We start from the raw sequence: 22,333 nt of genomic DNA, 5'->3' as shown, positions 1-22,333 counted from the left end.
CCAGGAGCTGGGAACTCAATCTAGGTCTCCCACATGGGTGGTAGGAACCCAGTTACTTCAGCCATCACCACTGACTCCCAGGGTCTGCACGGCCAGAAAATGGAATCAAGGGTTAGGAGCCAGAGCTGGGAATTAAACCCAGGTGCTTCAATGTTGGAGGCCGGCATCTTACCTGCTAGGTTAAACATCTGTTCTCCAAGCCCACAAGTTTTAAGTCAGAACTGGTTCTACATACTGGAATAGGGCTAAAAGCACTAGCAGTGATGGCAGAGAAGAATCATGGAAAAAGAAAGGGCACAGAAGCCAGAAACCAAAGATTAACAACAGTGTACCTTGCAGATCAGATAATAATATTTGATGGAAGGACTTCTGGTACAAAGTTTAGTGGGATCAGCCAGCTTTAACACATGATGGAATGCCATGGGCATGCATGTCAAAGGGCAGTGTTTATTTGATCAGTGTAGACATGAGCTGTATTTCTACACTGTACGTGAGTCTGGACACTGTACACACTACTGGGGAGCAAGGATCTGGCAATGCTGGGGTTTGCATCCTTTGCAGTGGGGCAAGTGGAGAGTAGTATCATTTGCACTTAACTCTAGCTACAGCAATGGCTATTAGGGTAAGTTCTGGGTTTCTTTAGGCAAAAATGATAGAAATGTTCTTTTTCTTAGGCTGGATAAAATACCATAGAGTTTGGTAACACATGTCACTGTATTTGGGCCAGAGCTGTTTTCTTGTTTTGAGGTGGTTCCTAAGAATAGCAGGGTGTGTTTCAGGTGACTGTCATTGAAGTAGCTGAATGTGTTTCTCTTATTGAAAGCTACCTTTTAAACAAAAAATTATAAAGCTGAGTTGTTTTCCTCTAATGAGATCTAACTTTTCTGAAGCCTGGCCTTTCCAGAGCATTCATTCCCGGTGGACCTTTATACTCTCTACTGCTTTAGCTTCTTTTCTATGAAATAATGTATCATGTTCCTAATCTATCTCAAAATAATGGGAACTAAGGCTTACACAAGAGTGTAAAACAGGCTATAAGGGTATCAACCTGGACAACAGGCTGATGGGATTTTGGTTTTCTCTTACGTACTAACTCCAACAGTGCTTGATTTCCCTGTCCTTACAATCCGACAGATGATGACTCTGGAAGGCAGATGCTGTGCCATCTATTCTGTTTCATTGCCACAAAACAGAATTACTATAGGTAAAGGTCACTTCAGTGAGAACAATTCCAGCATCAGAATGCCTTACTGTATCTTTTAAACTTCCTTTATTTCTGCATATTGCCATTCATGATGGAGAGAATTAACCACTGAGGCTGTGACCTGCCTGTAGTTAAAATTCACGGCAGTGTAGTAATTCAGGATAAGTGATTAAATTAAGCCACGTGGTCAATGATTATTTAGTGACTTGGGTAGAGTTTGTGAAGGAATGTATCAAGAAATGTTTAAAAACAATTCAAATATGCAGTATTTCACCTATCAAGTTTACCAATAGCTTTTCTCATTCTTTAGTGCTCAAAATCTATAATCAATCTCTAGAGTTTAAGTATTTAAGTATTGCTGCCTATAACACCAGCATCCCATGGGGGTACCACTTCAAGTCTCGGTTTGAGTCCCAGTTGCTTCTGATCCAGCTCCTTGATAATGTGCCTGGGAAAGCAGCAGAAGATGGCCTAAGTGCTTGGGCCCCTGCACCCATGTGGGAGACTGGGAAGAAGCTCTGGGCTCCTGGCCCAGCCCTGGCTGTTGTGGCCATTTGGGGAGTAAACCAGCAGATGGAAGACCTCTTTCTCTCTGTAACTCTGTCTTGCAAGTAAATAAGTCTTAAGAAAATAAAAATATTTAGCCATGGCTGTGGCTAAACTGGAGTACAATTTCTGCAAATAAAATCGGTACCACATGCCACCTGTACATACTACACTATGTTTATTTTTAATAAAGGTTGTGACCCTTTTTGCTTTTTATAGCTTAACTCATTTGGATGTGGTTACTTCCTATTCTAGGGTAACCTGAAAGGTGTGGTGGGAAATAGTTTTTAAAACTGTTTTTCATTTTCATTTACCTGTGGATCTAAATAATGCATATATTTGTCATCTGTATGTCTCTACACTTGTTTCTATACTTTAACACTAGTTCCTGAGGTGGTAAAGATTCCTAAACCTTGCAGAGGGTGTCGTTCTGGACAATCTTCTCTCCTGTTCTGTTTTAAAGTGGAAGTCTACAGCCCATGCCTGGTGCCCCTGCTGTCTGCTTCTTTTGGTCTTCTCTTTCTTATTCTGCCACAATTCTAAGTGATTAATGACCGTTTGCTGCAATTATAACCCAAGTATCTTTCCAAACTTTTTCACAAGGAAAAGTGAGTATTTACATTCTACACTCAGTCCTCACTTTGTGTTTACTTTTGTTTGCTGATTAAGAAAAAAGGATGCTTGGCCGGCGCCGTGGCTTAACAGGCCAATCCTCCGCCTTGCGGCGCTAGCACACCGGGTTCTAGTCCTGGTCGGGGCGCTGGATTCTATCCCGGTTGCCCCTCTTCCAGGCCAGCTCTCTGCTATGGCCCGGGGAGGCAGTGGAGGATGGCCCAAGTGCTTGGGCCCTGCACCCGCATGGGAGACCAGGAGAAGCACCTGGCTCCTGGCTTTGGATCAGCGAGATGCACTGGCTGCGGCGGCCATTGGAATGTGAACCAACGGCAAAAAGGAAGACCTTTCTCTCTGTCTCTCTCTCTCACTATCCACTCTGCCTGTAAAAAAAAAAGAAAAAAGGATGCTCAAAACAAATGCAAGGCCGGCGCCGTGGCTTAACAGGCTAATCCTCCACCTTGCGGCGCCGGCACACCGGGTTCTAGTCTTGGTCAGGGCGCTGGATTCTATCCCGGTTGCCCCTCTTCCAGGCCAGCTCTCTGCTATGGCTCGGGAAGGCAGTGGAGGATGGCCCAAGTCCTTGGGCCCTGCACCCGCATGGGAGACCAGGAGAAGCACCTGGCTCCTGGCTTCGGATCAGCACGATGCGCTGGCCGCGGCGGCCATTGGAGGGTGAACCAACGGCAAAAAGGAAGACCTTTCTCTCTGTCTCTCTCTCTCACTATCCACTCTGCCTGTCAAAAAACAAACAAACAAACAAATGCACAGGTACCCACCTTTTCCTATCAGCGTAGATGTAGAGACAAGAAAGCTCCTTTCCAGTCTCTAGAGTATATCTACACAGATAGGCAAAGTAAGAAATTAGCCAGCCAGAGTATCAGTGTCTCAGACAACAAACAGCCTACAGGAGTTCTCTCATTAGAAGATCCATTAGGTGTCAGAAAAGTGATTGTAGATTTGCTAGTCTTTCCACTACTTGAATAGTGAAAGAAACTCAAGGGACCCACTATTACTACCTTAGCAATTTTTTTTTTTTTTTAAGATTTATTTATTTATTCGAAAGTCAGAGCTACACAGAGAGAGGAGAGACAGAGAAAGGGAGAGAGTTCTTTCATCCTATGGTTCATTCCCGAATTGGCCGCAAAGGCCAGTGCTCTGCCAATCCGAAGCCAGGAGCCAGGAGCGTCCTCCGGGTCTCCCATGCAGGTGCAGGGGCCCAAGGACTTGGGCCATCCTCCACTGCTTTCCCAGGCCACAGCAGAGTGCTGGATTGGAAGAGGAGCACCCAGGTCTCGAACCAGCGCCCATATGGGATGCCGGCGCTTCACGCCAGGGCGTTAACCCGCTGTACCACAGCGCTTGGCCCCTACCTTAGCACAATTTTAAAGTTCAATAATTAACTGCTGTTTTCCAGGTTAATATTTTATATCCTGCTTATATTCATTTGTGTAAGTCTCAGTTACTTCTCGTTATTTTGCAACAGGATAGGAAAATGATACATTATTTCACAGGAAAGAAAGCTAAGGAAGAAAAGATTAAGTTTAAAGGCCCACTGGGAACTGATCTCTTCCTGTGCCCTTGACTGCTAAGTGAATGCTTGGGTCACTCAAACAGTTTTTATCTGTTAACAGAATTACAGGTAACATTTTACAGACTTAGACAATCAGAATTTGTTTATACATACACACACACACACACACGTTAACACATTTCCTTACTAACAATCTCCTCACAATTGAGGTTGTCTTAAAATTTCATATGAAAACATTTCCATTCCATATGGAACTGAATATATTTCAGTAATAGATTTCTCACTTGAATAAATCACGTACCTGGCCTGTTCTGCCTCATTGAGAAAATATTCAAAGACATTATTCATTATAATAACATCAGCATTTTGCAGAAGTGAGCCCTGGGTACAGATGTCTGCATGAAGCACCTAAAAAAGAACAAGTGCATGTAAGAGACCAAGGACACCATAACAAACAGCCACATAAGAAATATGTGCTGGGGGGTCATGGTGTAGCAGGTAAAGCCGCTGACTGTGATGCTGGTTCCCATATGGGCACTGGTGCGAGTCCTGGCTGCTCACTGTCAATCCAGCCTCCTGCTAATGCCTGGGAAAGGCAGCGGAAGATGATCCATGTGCTTGGGTCCCTGCCACTCACATGGGAGACCTGGGAGCTCTTGGCTTTGGCCTGGCTTTTGTGGACACCTAGGGAGTGAACCAGAGGATGGAAGATATCTGTCTATCTGTCTCTGGGTCTCCTAAGTAGGTGCAAATCAGTGGCCTACAGTGGATAAAACACATGCATGTATTTTTATACATTTCTGAAGCCCTCTTGTAATGACATTACATTTTTTTTTAAAGATTTATTTATTTATTTTAAAGGCAGAGTTACAAAGAGGCAGGGGCAGAGAGAGAATGAGAGAGTGAGAGAAGTCTTCCATCTGCTGGTTTACTCCTCAGATGGCCACAATGGTTGGGCCAGAGCTTCTTTCAGGTCTCCCACACGGGTGCAGGGATCCAAGGACTTGGGCCATCTTCTACTGCTTTCCTAGGCCATAGCAGAGAGCTGAATTGGAAGTGGAACAGCCTGGACTTGAACCGGCACCCATATGGGATGGCAGCATTGCAGGCAGCAGCTTTACCTGCTATGCCACAATGTAGGCCCCAGTTTACATGGTTTTATAGAGATATAAACTTACAAAAGTGGGGATAATGGAAAAGGAAACAACAGAAACCAAAATTTCTACTTTGGAACCAAAAAAGAGGGGAGAAATAAAGAATTTAGGAGATTGTGAAAATTCATTTCTAAGCCACAAATTTAGAAAAATTAAGACACTGAATTGGTGGTACTAGAGGAAGAATTAGGGAAAAATGGGAAATCTGGATAAAAGCTCCAAAAGCAGCCAGATCTTTGTATTTCTGCTTCCCTAGCAAACAACAGGGGTCTGTTCTCTGGAGGTAAACTGAATTTTCTGGCCCAGGTGATGACACCGGGCCTAACTGAAGTGAAGAGTAATGTACTGAAACCATGCACACAGCATGAGAACTCCCACTTCACCACTCAGTTCTAAGGTTGCCTGCCGTTCAGATATGAGACTTGAAAGGTTTTCTGTGGGTAATCAGACCGGCACAAGGGGAAGGACCTTAAGATACTTCATCAGACACTTGCCAAACTAATTGACTCCTTTACAAGATAATCAGTAATGAAGCCCAGGGGTGGGCATTTGGTGCAATGTTTAAGCTCATCCTTGGGACACCAGGGTTCAACTCCAGCCTCCACCTCTAATTCCAGCTTCCTGCTAATGTACACCCTGGGAAGCAGCAAGTGATGGCTCAAGTACTTGGGGGCCTGCCACCCATGGGGAAAGAATCAGATTGAGGTCCTGGCTCCTGGCTTTAGCCTGGCCCAGCCTTGGGAAGTTGTTGGAGAATTACAAGTGGATGGAAGATTTCTGTCCATGGCTTTCTTACCAAAAGGAATGAATGAATGAATGAATGAGTCAAAGCCCACAGTTAATAATCTCCCCTCAGATGCTTAGAGCATCAGTCTACTTTTTTTTTCACTCTTAAGTATGATCAGACAACCAAGGATTCCTAGACTTCTGAGGGAAGCCCTGTTAAAACACACCAAACAGACCAGGAGAAGCACCTGGCTACTGGCTTCGGATCAGCGAGATGCGCCGGCCGCAGCGGCCATTGGAGGGTGAACCAACGGCAAAAAGGAAGACCTTTCTCTCTGTCTCTCTCACTACCCACTCTGCCTGTTAAAAAACAAAACAAAACAAAACAAAAAAACACCAAACAACAACAAAAACAAATTAAAAAAAATCAAAGACTAAGCCTTTGAAACCAGTAAGATTATTTCCTGTAGAAAATAATTTTAGAATCTCTTTCTGGGCTGTTGCAGTTTGTAACACCAGCATGCCATGTCAGTTTGAGTCTCAGCTGCCTCACTTCCAATCTAGCTCCCTGCTAATGAGCCTAAGAAAGCAGCAGAAGAGACAATCCAAGGTCTTGATCCCTGCCACCCATGTGCGAGACCAGAATGGACCTCCTGGCTTCAGCCTGGCCCAGCCCTGGCTGTTGTGGCCATCTGGGGAATGAATCAGTGCATAGAAAATCTCTCAGTTGCTCTACCTTTTAAATAATTGTGGGTTTTCTTTTTTTTTTTTTTTTTAAGATTTATTTATTTCTTTGAAAGTCAGTGTTACAGAGGAGAGAGGGGGAGAGAGAAAGAGAGACAGAGACAAAGACAGAGAGACAGAGATCGTTCATCTGCTGGTTTACTCCCCAAATGACAGAAATGGTTAGAGATGGGCCAGGCCAAGGTCAGGAGCCAGGAGCTTCATCAGGGTCCCCCACGTAGGTGTAGGGGCCCAAGTATTTGAGCCATCTTCCACTGCCTTCCCAGGCACATTAGCAGGGAGCTGGATTGGAAGCGGAATGGCTGGGACTCATATGGGATGCCAGTGTTGAAGGTGGCAACTTAACCTGCTATAACAATGCCAGCCCCATTAATAAATCTTAAAAAAAAAAAATCCTTATCTGTTGATTTGAAGGCCCCTCAATGCCAGTGTGTCTGTAGCTTAAAGGAAGGAAACCTAAGATTTCCAACAGTCATAAGATGGTACCAAAAAACTCTTTCTGGCCGGCGCCGTGGCTCAACAGGCTAATCCTCCGCCTTGCGGCACCGGCACACCGGGTTCTAGTCCCGGCTGGGGCACCGATCCTGTCCCGGTTGCCCCTCTTCCAGGCCAGCTCTCTGCTGTGGCCAGGGAGTGCAGTGGAGGATGGCCCAAGTGTTTGGCTCTGCACCCCATGGGAGACCAGGAGAAGCACCTGGCTCCTGCCATCGGAACAGCGCGGTGCGCCGGCCGCAGCGCGCTACCGCGGCGGCCATTGGAAGGTGAACCAACGGCAAAAGGAAGACCTTTCTCTCTGTCTCTCTCTCACTGTCCACTCTGCCTGTCAAAAATAAAAAACAAACAAACAAACAAACAAACAAAAAAAATTCTTTCTACCACAGAGCAGAGAATTGCTGACAGCTACTGAAACCACAAGCTGATAAATATGTGCGTAAGTGCACTGGTTTCTTTTGAAAAGAAAGGGTTTCTTTTATACACCTTTAACTCATTTTCTTACAAAACAAACAAAAGTACTTGGTTATCCACTTATAAACCACGATTCTTTAAGTTCCTAATTTCTGGGGCTGGTGCAGCAGGTTAACATACTGCTTTGTGATGCCAGCAGCCCATATCGGAGCATTGGATTGAGTCCTGACATTCCCACTTCTGATCTAACTTCCTGCTAATGTGTCTAGTAAGGCAGAAGATGGTCTAAGCTATTTGGGTCCGAGCCACCTACATGAGAGACCCAAATGGAATCCAGAGGCCCAAGGACTTGGGCCATCTTCTACTGCTTTCCCAGGCTATAACAGAGAGCTGGAGCAGAAGTGGAGCAGCTCGAACTCAAACCGTTGCCCACATGGGATGCCAGCACTGCAGGTGGTGGCTTTACCTGCTATGCCACAGCACCGGTCCCCCTATATTAGACTGTCTTTAACATCAATTCTCATCTCTGAATAGCCATTAAAAATAGGATTATTAGTGAGATGATAAGGCTTACTATATCTCATTTTTGTTATTTTTCACCTTAAATATAGAAAAAAAGAAATCCTCTGGTGTAATCTAACCAAGAGGATCATTATTCTATGAACTGCTATTCCTGGAGTCCATAATACCTCCTAAAAGCTGAGAAAAAGAAGATAAAGAACTCTGAGGACTATGGAGCTCCACTGCTTACTTTTAACATTCAGGATTTTATTAAATATACTTACAATCAATGTCTAGAGATTCAAAAATGCTGGTACCAAAACCATAGCTGATATGGAGAAAACTATGAAAAAAAGTTCTGTACAATAAAATTACAAAGGGAAATATGTGAGTGGGACATACTTAAAATAATTCGATTCTAAAATATTAAGTCAGCTCATCTATTTCTATTTATGGCAACCAAGTACAGATTAGAAAACAATGCAGAAGATGTATGGCTAAGTTTAGCAAAAAATGGATAAAAGAAGACACATTTTAAAAGATACCTTTATTCTGTCACTGAACTGGTATTTCTTTATGACCATTTCCTGCAACTGGCAGAAGTCTCCATTCAACTCTACTCCACAGAGCTGCATTGCTGAGCTGTAAAGATAACCCTAAAATAAGAAAATAGATTGTGATGCAAATCAATTCACATTTAATTGGGGGGGTTATTTCTACTTAAAATTTAAAATTCTAAACTTTAAAAAAATCATTCAATAAAGTAAAAATAAATGAAAGATAAAAACCATCTTGCAGTTTATGAAAAACAACTTCAGCACTTAAAAAGAGTCTAACTGATCAAGGCTTTGTAGTATATTAATTCCCACTATGTAGTTAAGTTTTTTTTAAAAAGGTTTATTTTCATCTATTTGAAAGGCAGAGTCACACGCCACACACACACACACACACACGCACACAGAGTGACAGAGAAAGAGAGAGAGAGAGATAGAAAGAATCTTCCATCTACTCCTTTAACTCCCCGATGCCTGCAATAGCTGGAGTTGGGCCAGGCTAAAGTCAGGAGCCCAGAACTTCATCAGGGTCTCTCATGTTGGTGTCAGGGACCCAAGCATTTTAACAAAACATCATTTGCTGCTACCCAGGATTCATCAGTAGGAAGACGGACTGGAAGCAGAGTAGCTGGGATTCAAATTGGGACCCGGATATGGGATGCAGGTGGTTAACCTGCTGTGCCACACTGCTTGCCTCTGGTCATATCAAAAGATTGAATTCATATTTTTCCTGATAGAACTGGGTAAGTTGGAAATGAGAAAAATGGTCATGTATAGATTCTCTAATATTCAACTTGCATAATTTCTTGGGAATTTACAGTATGAGAAAGCAAGAAATGAGTTTTAACTGTGGGAAATATAATGGAAAATTATGTGCCATCTGATGGCAGGAGAAGGCTTGAGGTATGCACTGTTTGGCTTAGGAAGTTAGTCTACTGTCTGACAACTGGCTGAGGATAAGCAACTAATTGGTTAGTAAGGATAATTAAGAATTAACTGGGGTCGGCGCTGTGGCGCAGCAGGTTAAAGCCCGAGCCTGCAGCACCGGCATCCCGTATGGATGCTGGTTTGTGTACCAGCTGCTCCTCTTCCGATCCAGCTCTCTGCTTATGGCCTGGGAAAGCAGTGGAAGATGGCCCAAGTTCTTGGGCCCCTGTACCCGCATGGGAGACCTGGAAAAACTCCTGGCTCCTGGCTTCAGATCAGCTCAGCTGTGGCCATTATGGTCATTTGGGGAGTGAACCAGTAGAATGGAAGACTTCCCTCTCTGGCTCTACCTCTGTCTGTAACTCTTTCAAATAAATAAAATAATTCTTTAAAAAAAATTAACTGTATATACTTATTTATTTTTGGTTGCAAGAAAAAATAATTTAGAAGGAAAGCTCAAATCATTTTCTAATGATTTTTTTTGTTTTTTTAACATTTTAGTGCTCTTCAAGTTTATTTATTTATTTGAAAGTCAGGGTTCACAGAGAGGAGAGGCAAAGAGGTCAGTCTTCCATCTGCTGGTTCACTCCCCAAATGGCTGCAATGGCTGGAGCTGTGCTGATCTGAAGCAAGGAGCCAGGAGTCTCCTCTGGGTGTGGGGGCCCAAGGACTTGGGCCATCTTCTGCTTTCCCACACCATGGCAGAGAGCTAGATCAGAAGTGGAACAGCCAGGGCTCAAACTGGCGCCCATATGGGATGCCGGAACTGTAGGCAGTGGCTTTATAGGCTATGCCACAGCACCGGCCCTGAAGATAATTTTCTATCAATCTACATGAAAATCAAAATTGTATCTATAGCAGCCAGCATCATGGTATAGTGGGTAAAGCCAACACCTGGAATGCCAACATCCAACATGGGTGTGAGTTCATGTCCCAGCTGCTCTACCTCTGATCCAGCTCACTGCTAATGGCCTAGGAAAAGCAGCAAAAGATGGCCCAAATGCTTGGGCCCCTGCTGCCCAAGTGGGAGACTCAGAGTAAGCTCCTGGCTCTTGGCTTTGGTCTGGCCCAGCTCTGGACCTTGTGGCCATTTGGGGAGTGAACTAGCAGATGAAAGATCTTTCTTTCTGTAATTCCGACTTTCAAATAAATAAATAAATAGATAAGTAAATACATCTTTTAAAAAAATTTGTATATAGCCCACTGTGGATCTTTAGAATATATATATCTAAGGGTACATATGTAGGCACTTTAAAAATTTAATGACTCAATCAGTGACATAATATGGAGAACAAAGACACTGTATTCAAGTTTATCAATACTGACACTATATCTGCATAGCCACATTTAGCCATTTCAGCTTTATACTTTTCTAAAAATCAGAAAATTGACTAGAATAGGCAAAACATGGTAAAAATCATCATCTCTAGTGTTTTCCAAACAAAAATTATCTGAAAAACTGCGTTTTCTATTATGGCTATCTTTCCTAATCATAAAATCAAAGTTTTAATAGTGAAAAATAAATGAAGCATTAAAGAGTTAACTGTTTCTGTCTAAAGCAGGAAAGATACTGAGAACTGATAGTGCCTATTTCTGGCATGAGGCACTACTGCTGTTGGCCACATGTTAGAAGATGTTTACTAATCACAACCAGAATTCAGATTCAGTTTTTGACAAAATCATCTGAGGACATTAGAAATCCTCATGATTAAAATAAACAGATATAGGGGCTGGCATCCCATATGGATGCCGGGTTCTAGTCCCGGTTGCTCCTCTTCCAGGCCAGCTCTCTGCTGTGGCCTGGGAGGGCAGTGGAGGATGGCCCAGGTGCTTGGGCCCTGCAACCTTATGGGAGACCAGGAAGAAGCACCTGGCTCCTGGCTTCGGATCAGCGCAGTGCCAGCTGTAGCGGCCATTTGGGGGGAGTGACCCAACGGAAGGAAGACCTTTCTCTCTGTCTCTCTCACTGTCCAGAACTCTACCCATAAAAAAAAAAAAAAAAAAAAAGATATAAAGACGCCACATGGAAGTGATGTTTCAGAAACAAGCATACACATTCAAAGGCTGAATGGCAGAAAATCAGGGCAGGATGTGTCCTTGGAGACATGATTCACAGGTCTGAGGTGTTAAATGACTTGCTTATCGCCACACAGCTACTTCCTTGGTCAAGTAAACTTGTCAGCTTTGTGAACGCTCTTATCAAAACTCAGCACACTATTTTAGAACAGTACAAAGAAAAAGGAGGGGTTAGAAAGCAGAAGTGATGGACAGAACAGTCAAGTGTTACGAAAGTTCCATGGTTCTATTTTGTTTATTTCTTCATTTGGATTGCCAGAGACAAACCAGTAAAGAAAATCAGACCCTGGCTTTTGAAACTCCAAAGCCAATGATTACCGTCAATGGAATGTAGGTACCTGCCTATGCTATGTTATATGAACCTTATTATTCTGTTAGGTTAATAAATGAAGCCAAGCTGTCACCTTGCATGGTGGCAGGCAAAGCTGTTGCTAGCAGGAGTAGAAAGTATTTTCCACATGTTGGGTATGTCTGCAAGCTGGACTTTACCCCATAAAGGACTGTGCCAAGCCTGGAGCCGACGTCCACCAAGATCTTTCCTGAGAGATCAGGGAGTACATGATGATAAATGAACTTCAATTCCATGAGGGAGAAGGAGTGAGAAATAAATCCTGGAGAATCAGAACAAGAGTGAACATCAAGCTATACTTGAGTACTAACAATGGCATCCTATACTTCTCATTCTTCCTATATTTTTAAAGTATATTTCACATTTTTTCCTTAATCAATGAAAGCTTATCAGAATTGATTTAGAAAAAAAAAAATGCGATAAATTTGTAGTCATCCATTCTGAGCTGTATCAGAGAAGTACAAATATTCAATCTCTGGCATTTAAAAGGCCTCCAGGAATAGCTATTCCAACGACTGTCCCTATCTCTGTGCCCCTGACTGCGTTCTTGATGGTTTTCCCCATCCTCTTCTCCCTGGGACTTGTTGCTGCCTGGGGTGGCTTCCTATCTTCTGTAATACTTGACTTCCGCCTTACACCAGAGTGAACCTTAGAACCACCTCATATTGCTGCGAAGAACATGAACTACTAAACACATGACCACTTCTGGAGTTGTGTGATGTGGCAGCGCTGACCAACCACGACTGTGTTCTGGAGTGCAAGGTTAAGACATTCCCACGACTCGCTCTTATTTCTTAGTTTAACTGCTACCATTTCTAGCTTCCTAGTCTATCTTATCTTTCCCATCTAATTCCTGCAATGACATATCTGCGATAGCTTGAGTCTGGCTTTCTTCTGATAGGGAGGTAATCAAAGACTTACTGCTTTATGTTCTAAATAATATAACAGTCAGGAAGGGGGAAATCTGGGCTACAACCAATAGACAGTGGCAAAGAAAACAGAAGCAGGCAGGTCAGTCCTCTGGAAGAGAATAAAAGGGGTTGACAGGCCTCAAAAGTAATCCTTGGGAGGTGGGCTCGACTATCCCAGTCCTTCCCTTCAGGATCTATATCCTCACTACCTTCTTTCCCTTATGAGCTGCACCTTCTCTGGGCTACAGAGTCACCATTAGTGTGCTGTAGCTGGACAAAACCTTTGTTATGCAAGTAGGGGTGGGCCCTTCCTGGTAATACTGTTTCAGAGTCATGAAAGTTATCTGGGCTACCTTGGGTACCCTGTCATTATTTACCACCTGAAAAACAGCTCTTCTATAAATCTCTAAAACTCAGCTATCTGTTTTGGTGTTACGGTTATAATCTACTTTTTAGTTTTTCCTCTATTGTTCTGTCCAAGTTTTTTTTTTATTCTATGAGTTTAATTTACCTCAAATGGATTATTCTAAGTGTTATCTAGAAATAGAATCTTAAATCGATAAATCATGGAAGTTTCATCCCAAATTATAACACTGGCACAATATATTTGTGTTAACAACATATTCCAAACTTAGCACAAGATTACTACTAACCTGGAGGCCCAGCCCACTCTAAGCAACAACTCTGCATTTAGGTGGGCAGGGAAACGAAAGTTAAAGCAACAGTCTAGAAAACAATATTCAGCTTGAACAATGACCATATTACTAGAAGAGTGAACATACTAGCAGCATGGAGTCAGTGCATTTCCTGCTTGGTGCTGCGCCTGAGGGGCAGAGGTGCAGGATGCTTCTGTAGCTAGAGTGGTTCTGTTATGTGTCAGGGATGCTTCACTGGTCAAAACGTAGCTGAATAAACTCTGCCGCATGATAATCTGCCTCTGGCCTCTGAGTCCATGCTTCCCTAATTATATCTGATCACTATATGACTTCTTAAAGTAGATGTTTTTTAAATAGGGAGAACATTTTGGCCCCCTTGGAAGTCATATTTCTCATTGTAACTTATCAGGGTGCGGTTTATATATCAATCTCTGTTGAGTATGTAGAGTATGAGTCACTTCTGTATTTAATCAGTCTGATTAGTTTCTGAACTTAAAGAGTCACCTCTGATTATACAGCTTCTAGATGTGAAAAACTGTTTGGGCGTGTGTCCTAGGGGACATTAAGTGGCTTAGTGTCCCTAGACAATGTTTCTATTTAGACTCTCTGCCTGCAATACGTGGTAATGGCCATGCTGCAGGCTGGCCTTTTGCTTTCCAAAAACAATGAATGCCTTAGTCAAAAATCTGCACTGTCATGAGACATAAGAAAAACTACACATAAAGACACAGTATTTGCACACTTAAGTGCCCACCTAAAGGTGCTGTCTGGTGTGAGCCACACACTGTACAGTAGTTTCTGCTCATTTTTCCTTCCTCACATAATGAATCAATAAAGTCATCATCATAAAGGAATGCATCAACATGAACCGTCGGTTGTGGCTGCTCCAGTATCTGGTGGAGAGAGAGAAACATCAAAAGAAATAAAGTACAAAGAAATCTTTTTATTGCTAGGCAAAACATCAGTGGTTCATATGCTGAAATTCTGAGAGCAATAACAAGGCACACAAAGTTTGGATTATTTTAAGCTGGCAACTCTAATCTTACATTTCATTTCTGCGATACTACCAACCTTTTATGTGACCAGGCATGATGCAAAACAGTATGAAGAATATAAAAAATTTTAGTTGAAAAGAATAATGGAGACCATCTTGTCCATCTTTAGTAGTATACTTTACAAAGAAATGGATACAGAGAGAGTTCTAGTTAGGAAGGGAGGTAAAAGCTGACTTTAAGACCAGGTCTTTAGGCCGGCGCCGTGGCTTAACAGGCTAATCCTCCGCCTTGCGGCGCCAGCACACCGGGTTCTAGTCCCGGTCGGGGCGCTGGATTCTATCCCGGTTGCCCCTCTTCCAGGCCAGCTCTCTGCTATGGCCCGGGGAGGCAGTGGAGGATGGCCCAAGTCCTTGGGCCCTGCACCCGATGGGAGACCAGGAGAAGCACCTGGCTCCTGGCTTCGGATCAGCACGAAACGCTGGCCAGGGCGGCCATTGGAGGGTGAACCAATCAACAAAAAGACCTTTCTCTTTGTCTCTCTCTCTCACTATCCACTCTGCCTGTCAAAGAAAAAAAAAAAAAGAAGAAGAAAAAAAAAAAAAAAAAGACCAGGTCTTTTGAGTCCTACATGTCAGTGTCTTACCATCAAAATACCTACAAGTAATCCTTAGCCAGAGAGCAAAGTCTTCCAAACAACAAAAATATTATTAAACTTTCATGCTTTTATTAATACTGGAGGTACATAATATAATAGCAAGAGGCTATAAAGAAAAAAAAAATGTCTGATTCTTTTTACCTTAACTGTAATACAAAATCCTGCTTGGATATCTAAAAACTTTATCTACATACATGCACATGAAAACTCTGTAAGTATATAAAAATCAGGTATGGATATACACAAGGATGATAAGGAAATTGAGGAAGATAAAAAACAGCTTAACTTGTTAGGAAAGGAGATTGTGTACCAATTATTAACATATGATGAACACTTATCCCCCTTTTTTTATATTGTGGCATATTATGACACCAATAAAATTATTTTACTAAGAACATTCAAACCGTATTATAAATATTTCTCTCTATTTTCATACTATCAGTTATTTTCCTCCTTTATAGAGGTTTTTTTTCTTTTTCTTTTTTTTTTTTTTTTTTTGACAGGCAGAGTGGATAGTGAGAGAGAGAGAGACAGAGAGAAAGGTCTTCCTTTTTGCTGTTGGCACCCTCCAATGGCCGCCGCATCTCGCTGATCCAAAGCCAGGAGCCAGGTGCTTCTCCTGGTCTCCTATGCGGGTGCAGGGCCCAAGGACTTGGGCCATCCTCCACTGCCTTCCCGGGCCATAGCAGAGAGCTGGCCTGGAAGAGGGGCAACCAGGATAGAATCCGGTGCCCCAACCGGGACTAGAACCCGGTGTGCTGGCACTGCAAGGTGGAGGATTAGCCTGTTAAGCCACAGCGCCGGACTATTTTCCTCCTTTGATAATCCACTCTGAATGACTGGCTACTTATTAAGATTTGCTAAGTATTCACAATGTGCATTGTACTATTAAGAACGTCTGGATTTAATTCCTCTACTCAGTTACAAGCTGAAAAACCACAAAGAGGATTCTTGTTTTCAGATTAGTAGGTAAAGAGGAGAATATTATTATTTTTATTATTAACCTTGCTTAAAAAAATCAATATTTGTGGGGCCAGCCCTGTGGCGTAGTAGGTAGGGCCACCACTGGAAGTGCCGGCATCCGAAATGGGCACTTGTTCAAGTCCCGGCTATTCCGCTTCCAATCCAGCTCCCTGCTAATGCACCTAGGAAAGCAGCAGAACAAGGTCCAAGTCTTTGGGCCCTTGCTCCTGTGTGGAGCAAGGAAGTTCCTGGCTCCTGGCTTTGGATTGGCCTAGCTCTGGCCGTTGCAGCCATTTGGGGAGTCAACCAGGGGAATAGATCTCCATCTCTCTTTCTCTCTCTGTTAACTCAGCCTTTCAAATAAATAAATCAATCTAGAAAAAAAAACAAAAATATAAACAAAAAACCCCCAATGTTCATAGCATATGTCTCTCTAAGGGCTGAGATTTGAATAAGTTTACGTGAAGTGGTTGTCTAGAGAAAAAAAATAAAAACCGCTTCCACAAATAAAGCAGAAAATAAGCCAAAACCAGGCATACAAAAGCAGAAAGAAACAAGATGAACCTAGTCTTGGTAAGAGTACAGGAAATGGAACAGCAAAGAGAAAACCAGGACAATGAAATACACAGATTGTTGGCCTTTGTTGGACTTGGAAAATTTTTGAACTTTTTCTTGAGACAGAGGGGACTGGCATTGTGGCATAGCGGGTAAAGCTGCCGCTTGCAATGTCAGCATCCACTGTTGATCCAGCACCTTGCTAAGTGCCTGGGAAGCGCAGCAGCAGATAGCCCAAGTGCTTGGGCCCCCGTACTCATGTGGGAAACCTGGATGAAGCTCTGGCTCCTGGCTTTGGCCCTGTTCCAGCCCTGGCTGTTGTAGCCACCTATGGAGTGAACCAGCAGATGGAGATCTCTGTCTCTCCCTCTTAGTGACTCTGAGTTTCAAATAAATAAAAAAACTTCTAAATAAATGCATAAATAAATAATGTGAGATACAAAGAGGAATTGAGAAAGCCAAACTACACGTGCTCCCACCCACTGGTTCATTCACCAAATTGACAGCTGGACTGGGCCAGGAACAAGAAGCCAGGTACTCGAGCCAGGTGTATGTTAGAGGCAGGAATCCAACTACTCAAGTTCCCACCTGCTGCTTCCAAGGGTCTACAGTATCAGGAAGCTGGACTAGGGAGCCACAGCTGGGACTCAAACCCAGGTATTCTGATGTAGGACACTGGTATCTTAACTGGTGTCTTAATCGCCAGATCAAGTGTCTACTCCCAGTTTTTGATTTCTGAGTGAGTAGCAAATAGGGTGCTTAAAAAAAATTGCTGAATGACTAGTACTGAGGGGTTGAAGGGGTTGAGGACTCAAAAGAATTGGGGACGTGGCTGAAGCACTAAATGAAAAATTGTTTAAAGCTGAAGTTGGGACTTGACTGGAGAGGCTGTGTGGGTAGAGAAGAACAGGAACATAGGAGTAACCTGATTCAACTGAATGCATTTACTTTTTGAAGGGCTCGCTGTTCTGAGGAAAGCACAGTGCCTGGAGGTAAGCAATTCCGAAGGTCTTCTGCTATGCTTTTCAATATAATGTCGTTATTCTCTTGAGTGAATTCATCAAAGTCTCCTGAAAAAGAAGAAAAGCAAGGAGTAACTTACAGTTCTCATTACAATGGATACCTTTACCATTAGGTGGCATCGTTTATAATAATACACCTTTTAACCTATGACAAATTCAGGTCCTAACATAAATTCTATTTTAAAATACTGAGTTTTTTTCCTTTTTCCAAACTGCCCATCAAATAAAAGGCACTTTAAAAAATCTAGCATTTTAACTATTTTTAAAAGTTTTACTTATTTATTTTTATACAAGAATAGCACTGTCATTAGTTTTTTTTGAAAGAGAACATCAGAGAGAGAGGGAGGGAGAGGGAGAGAGGGGGAGGAGGAGGAGGGAGGGAGGTAGAAAGAGGGAGGGAGGGAGGGAAAGCAAGAAAGAGAGAGAAGAAGGAAAAGAGATAGAGATCTTCCATTCTCTGGTTCACTTCCCAAATGGCCCCAAGTCAGGGCTAGGCCAGGCCAAAGCCACGTGTCAGGAATGCAATCTGGGTCTCCCAGGAGGGTGGCAAGGGCTCAATCACTTGAGCCATCATCTGCTCCCTTCCCTGGGACATTAGCAGGGAGCTGAATTAGAAGTGGAGTAGCTGGGACTCAAACACACTCCGATATGGCATCATAAGTGACAACTTAACTTAACTTAACTTGCTGTACCACACTCTATTCCCTTTCATTAGTTTCTTTCTTTTTTTTTATGATTTATTTTATGTATTTGAAAGACAGAGTTTCAGAGGAGGTAGAGTCAGAGAGAGAGTGAGGTCTTCCATCCACTGGTCCACTCCCCAAATGGACACAACAACTGGAGCTGAACTGATCGGAAGCCAGGAGCAAGGAGATTCATCCAGGTCTCCCACGTGGGTGCAGGAGCCCAAGGACTTGGGCCATCTTCTGCTGCTTTCCCAGGCCACACAGCCACAACAGGGAGCTGGATTCAAATGGGAGCAGCTGGGACTCAAACCTGAGCCTATATGGGATGCTAGTGCTAAAGGTTGGGGCTTAAACCTGCTGTGCCACAGCACCCACCATCACCATTAGTTTCTTTCTTTCTTTCTTTTTTTTTTAAACATGCAGAGTAGACAGTGAGAGAGACAGAGAGAAAGGTCTTCCTTTGCCGTTGGTTCATCCTCCAATGGACGCCGCGGCCGGCATGCTACGGCCAGCATGCTGCGGCCGGCGCACCGCGCTGATCCTAAGCCAGGAGCCAGGTGCTTCTCCTGGTTTCCCATGTGGGTGCAGGGCCCAAGCATTTGGGCCATCTTCCACTGCCTTCCTGGGCCATAGCAGAGAGCTGGCCTGGAAGAGGGGCAACCGGGATAGAATCTGGTGCCCCAACCGGGATTAGAACCTAGTGTGCCGGCGCCGCTAGGCGGAAGATTAGCCTATTGAGCCGCGGCGCTGGCTACCATTAGTTTCTTAAACTCACCAATAGTCAAACATTTTGATTCTGATCACACAGACCTTAGAGACAATCTGAGTATCCCTGAGACTTCAAATGACAAACCTAACAGCCTAACAACAAGCACCAACTATACAATAAACTTTACCACAATCACACTGCTTTGCTACACTATATCAGCAGATAAAATAGTGAATCTCGGTAAGGTATAAAATGGTATTCACTGTTCTGTTGTTTCAACTTTCATGTGGGTTGAAACAATTTTTAATCATAAACAAAAGTATCATTTCTAAGCAGCTCATATACAACTTAAAATAAAATCTGGGGGCCAGTGCTGTGGCTTAGCGGGTAAAGCCATCGCTTGCAGTGCCGGCATCCCATATGGGCGCCAGTTCCAGTTCCAGCTGCTCCACTTCCGATCCAGCCTCTGCTGAGGCCTGGGAAAACAGCAGAAGATGGCCCAAGTCCTTGGGCCCTGTACCCACATGGGAGACCTGGAAGAAGCTCCTGGTTCCTGGCTTCAGATCAGCGCAGCTCTGGCCACTGTGACCAACTGGGGAGTGAACCAGCTGATGGAAGACCCCCCTCCCCACCTCTCCATCTCTCTATGAGTAACTCTTTCATAAATAAATCAATCTTTTTTTTTTTTTTTGACAGGCAGAGTGGATAGTGAGAGAGAGAGACAGAGAGAAAGGTCTTCCTTTTGCCGTTGGTTCACCCTCCAATGGCCGCTGCGGCCGGCGCATCGTGCTGATCCGAAGCCAGGAGCCAGGTGCTTCTCCTGGTCTCCCATGGGGTGCAGGGCCCAAGGACTTGGGCCATCCTCCACTGCCTTCCCGGGCCATAGCAGAGAGCTGGCCTGGAAGAGGGGCAACCGGGATAGAATCCGGCGCCCCAACCGGGACTAGAACCCGGTGTGCCGGCGCCGCAAGGCGGAGGATTAGCCTGTTAAGCCACGGCGCCGGCCTAAATAAATCAATCTTTAAAAAATAAAATAAAACCTGACCTATCTGGAAATAAAATATCTAGCAGTCAGTCATTGTCTAGGATGCCAAATGTAGTCCAGAAGGGACCAAAAAGTTGGGCCTGCAGCAGGCGCCGCAGCTCAGGCTAATCCTCCGCCTGTGGCGCTGGCACACCGGGTTCTAGTCCTGGTCGGGGCGCTGAATTCTATTCCAGGCCAGCTCTCTGCTGTGGCCCGGGAGTGCAGTGGAGGATGGCCCAAGTCCTTGGGCCCTGCACCTGCATGGGAGACCAGGAGAAGCACCTGGCTCCTGGCTTCGGATCAGTGCGGTGCGCCGGCTGCGGCGGCCATTGGAGGGTGAACCAACGGAAAAGGAAGACCTTTCTCTCTGTCTCTCTCACTGTCCTCTCTGCCTGTCAAAAAAAAAAAAAAAAGTTGGGCCTGGTCAGGAGCTAGAAAGAAAACCCAGGTCTGGAACACAGAGGGCCTGAACTCAAGCACTTCAGCCATCATCGGCTGCCTCCCAGGATGTGCATTAACAGTAGCTGGGACTTGAATGAGTCACTCAGATATGGGATGCTTAACCTGCTATGCCACAATGCCAGCCCCAGAAGACTTTCTTATACTGAATTCTTGCTGGGGTAAAAGAACCACAGGGAGATTGTATTTTTCTTATTGTTTAGAATTAGCTACAAAAGGAAAACAAGGACATCCTGAAGTGTCATCCACCCTCACATAACCCCAATTTTTGGTTATTTCTAATAAATTCTTGGTCTCCTTCTTAAACATAAAATGATTTCTTGTTCAGAATGATATATTCCTGTCACAAGTAACATCTGAAATTTGGATGTTTTACAGAAAATAAATATTTAACTAATATGACACCCTTGTTAGGAAGACAAAGCAAGACATATTTACAGATTAGGAAACCAAGGCTTCTAAGGTTAAATGAATTCCAAAGTGGCAAAGCAGGCTGCACAAGGATTTAACTGCTGCCTGGCAAATGGACTCCTCTTTTTCATTATACCACTCTCTGTGTCCCTACTCAGATTCTTTCTCTGCCTAACTTCCCTTTGAACAACACCAGTTAACACCCAGACTTACTATTTGGCTCTCTGAACTCAAGTGGGAAGTCCTGTCAGCTCTTTTTTCCTCTCCTCACGTATTTAGTGTAATATTCTAAGCTAGTGCTTCAAATCATTTCTAAAACAAACATAAATCATAGAAAAATAAAAATACTACTCAGATGCATTCCAAATTGTTTTAGGTAGAACTTAAATAGGGTCTTTGATGCAGTCCACCCCCCACCACTAGGTTTTTTTCATTGTATCTCTAAAATCTAATTAATTTTCTAAAATTAATTCTAAAATCTAATTTTCCCAAGGTGCTAATTAGTACCTAGTGTCTGCTTAGTTTCCCTCCACAGGCAGACTCTACGGGAGCTTCCATGCCTCAAATTTAATTTTTTAAAAAAGATTTATTTATTTGAAAGACAGTTACAGAGAGAGGTAGAGACAGGGACAGAGAGAGGTCTTCTATCAACTGGTTCACTCCCCAAATGGCCACAATAGTCAAAGCTGAGCCAATCTGTAGCCAGGAGCCAGGAATTTCTTTTCCAGGTCTCCCACACAGGTGTAGGGGCCCAAGAACTCAGACCATCCTTTGTTGCTTTCCCAGGCACATTAGTAGGGAGATGCATCAGAAGTGGAGCAACCGGGACTTGAACGGAACCCCATTTGGGATGTTGGCGCCACAGGCTGGGGCTTTATCCCACTGTGCCATGGTGCCAGCCCATCAAATTTAATTTTAAAATACTATTCACACTAGTGGTTCTTGGCAAGTTCTCTCAATCTATAAGTGGTATAAATTAAAAGAGTCAATAAAAATCCCATTTTATGGGGCCGGCGCTGTGGCACAGTAGGTTAACCCTCCACCTGTGGCACTGGCATCCCATATGAGCACCTGGATGCTACTCTTCTCATCTGGCTCTCTGCTATGACCTGGGAAAGCAGAAGATGGCACAATCATTTGGGCCCCTGCACCTGTGTGGGAGACATGGATGAAGCGCCTGGCTTTGGATCGGCACAGCTCCAGCTGTTGTGGCCATTTGGGGAGAGAACCAGTGGAAGGAAGATCTTTCTGTCTCTCCCTCTCACCGTCTGTAACTCTATCTCTCAAATAAATAAATAAAATATTTTTTAAAAATCCCATTTTAGGGACCAGCACTGTAACACAAGAAGGTTAAGCCTCTGGCATCCCATATGGGTGCCAGTTCGAGACTCAGCTGTTTCACTTCTGATCCAACTCCCTGCTAATGTGCCTAGGAAAGCAGCAGATGATGGTCT

General features: G+C 43.8%; 1 protein-coding gene across 2 annotated transcripts in view; it reads right to left on the bottom strand.

Moving 5' to 3' along the window:
- The window catches only part of LOC133769905 (uncharacterized), a 45,709-nt gene that overhangs the window by 5,071 nt on the left and 18,305 nt on the right, over positions 1-22,333 (bottom strand). For both annotated transcript variants that reach the window (XM_062205275.1, XM_062205274.1), the window contains exons 2-6: positions 17,517-17,638; positions 14,155-14,293; positions 11,974-12,095; positions 8,473-8,583; positions 4,198-4,304 (exon numbers count right to left, since the gene is read on the bottom strand). In XM_062205275.1, the coding sequence (XP_062061259.1) occupies positions 4,198-4,304; positions 8,473-8,583; positions 11,974-12,095; positions 14,155-14,293; positions 17,517-17,638 (601 nt within the window). The remainder of the gene's footprint in view (positions 1-4,197; positions 4,305-8,472; positions 8,584-11,973; positions 12,096-14,154; positions 14,294-17,516; positions 17,639-22,333) is intronic.

This window comes from Lepus europaeus, chromosome 11 (genome assembly GCF_033115175.1).
Source record: "Lepus europaeus isolate LE1 chromosome 11, mLepTim1.pri, whole genome shotgun sequence".
NCBI classification, from domain to species: Eukaryota; Metazoa; Chordata; class Mammalia; order Lagomorpha; family Leporidae; genus Lepus; species Lepus europaeus.
The sequence above is the reverse complement of the archived record's forward strand: the minus strand, read 5'-3'. Positions and strand labels throughout refer to the sequence as shown.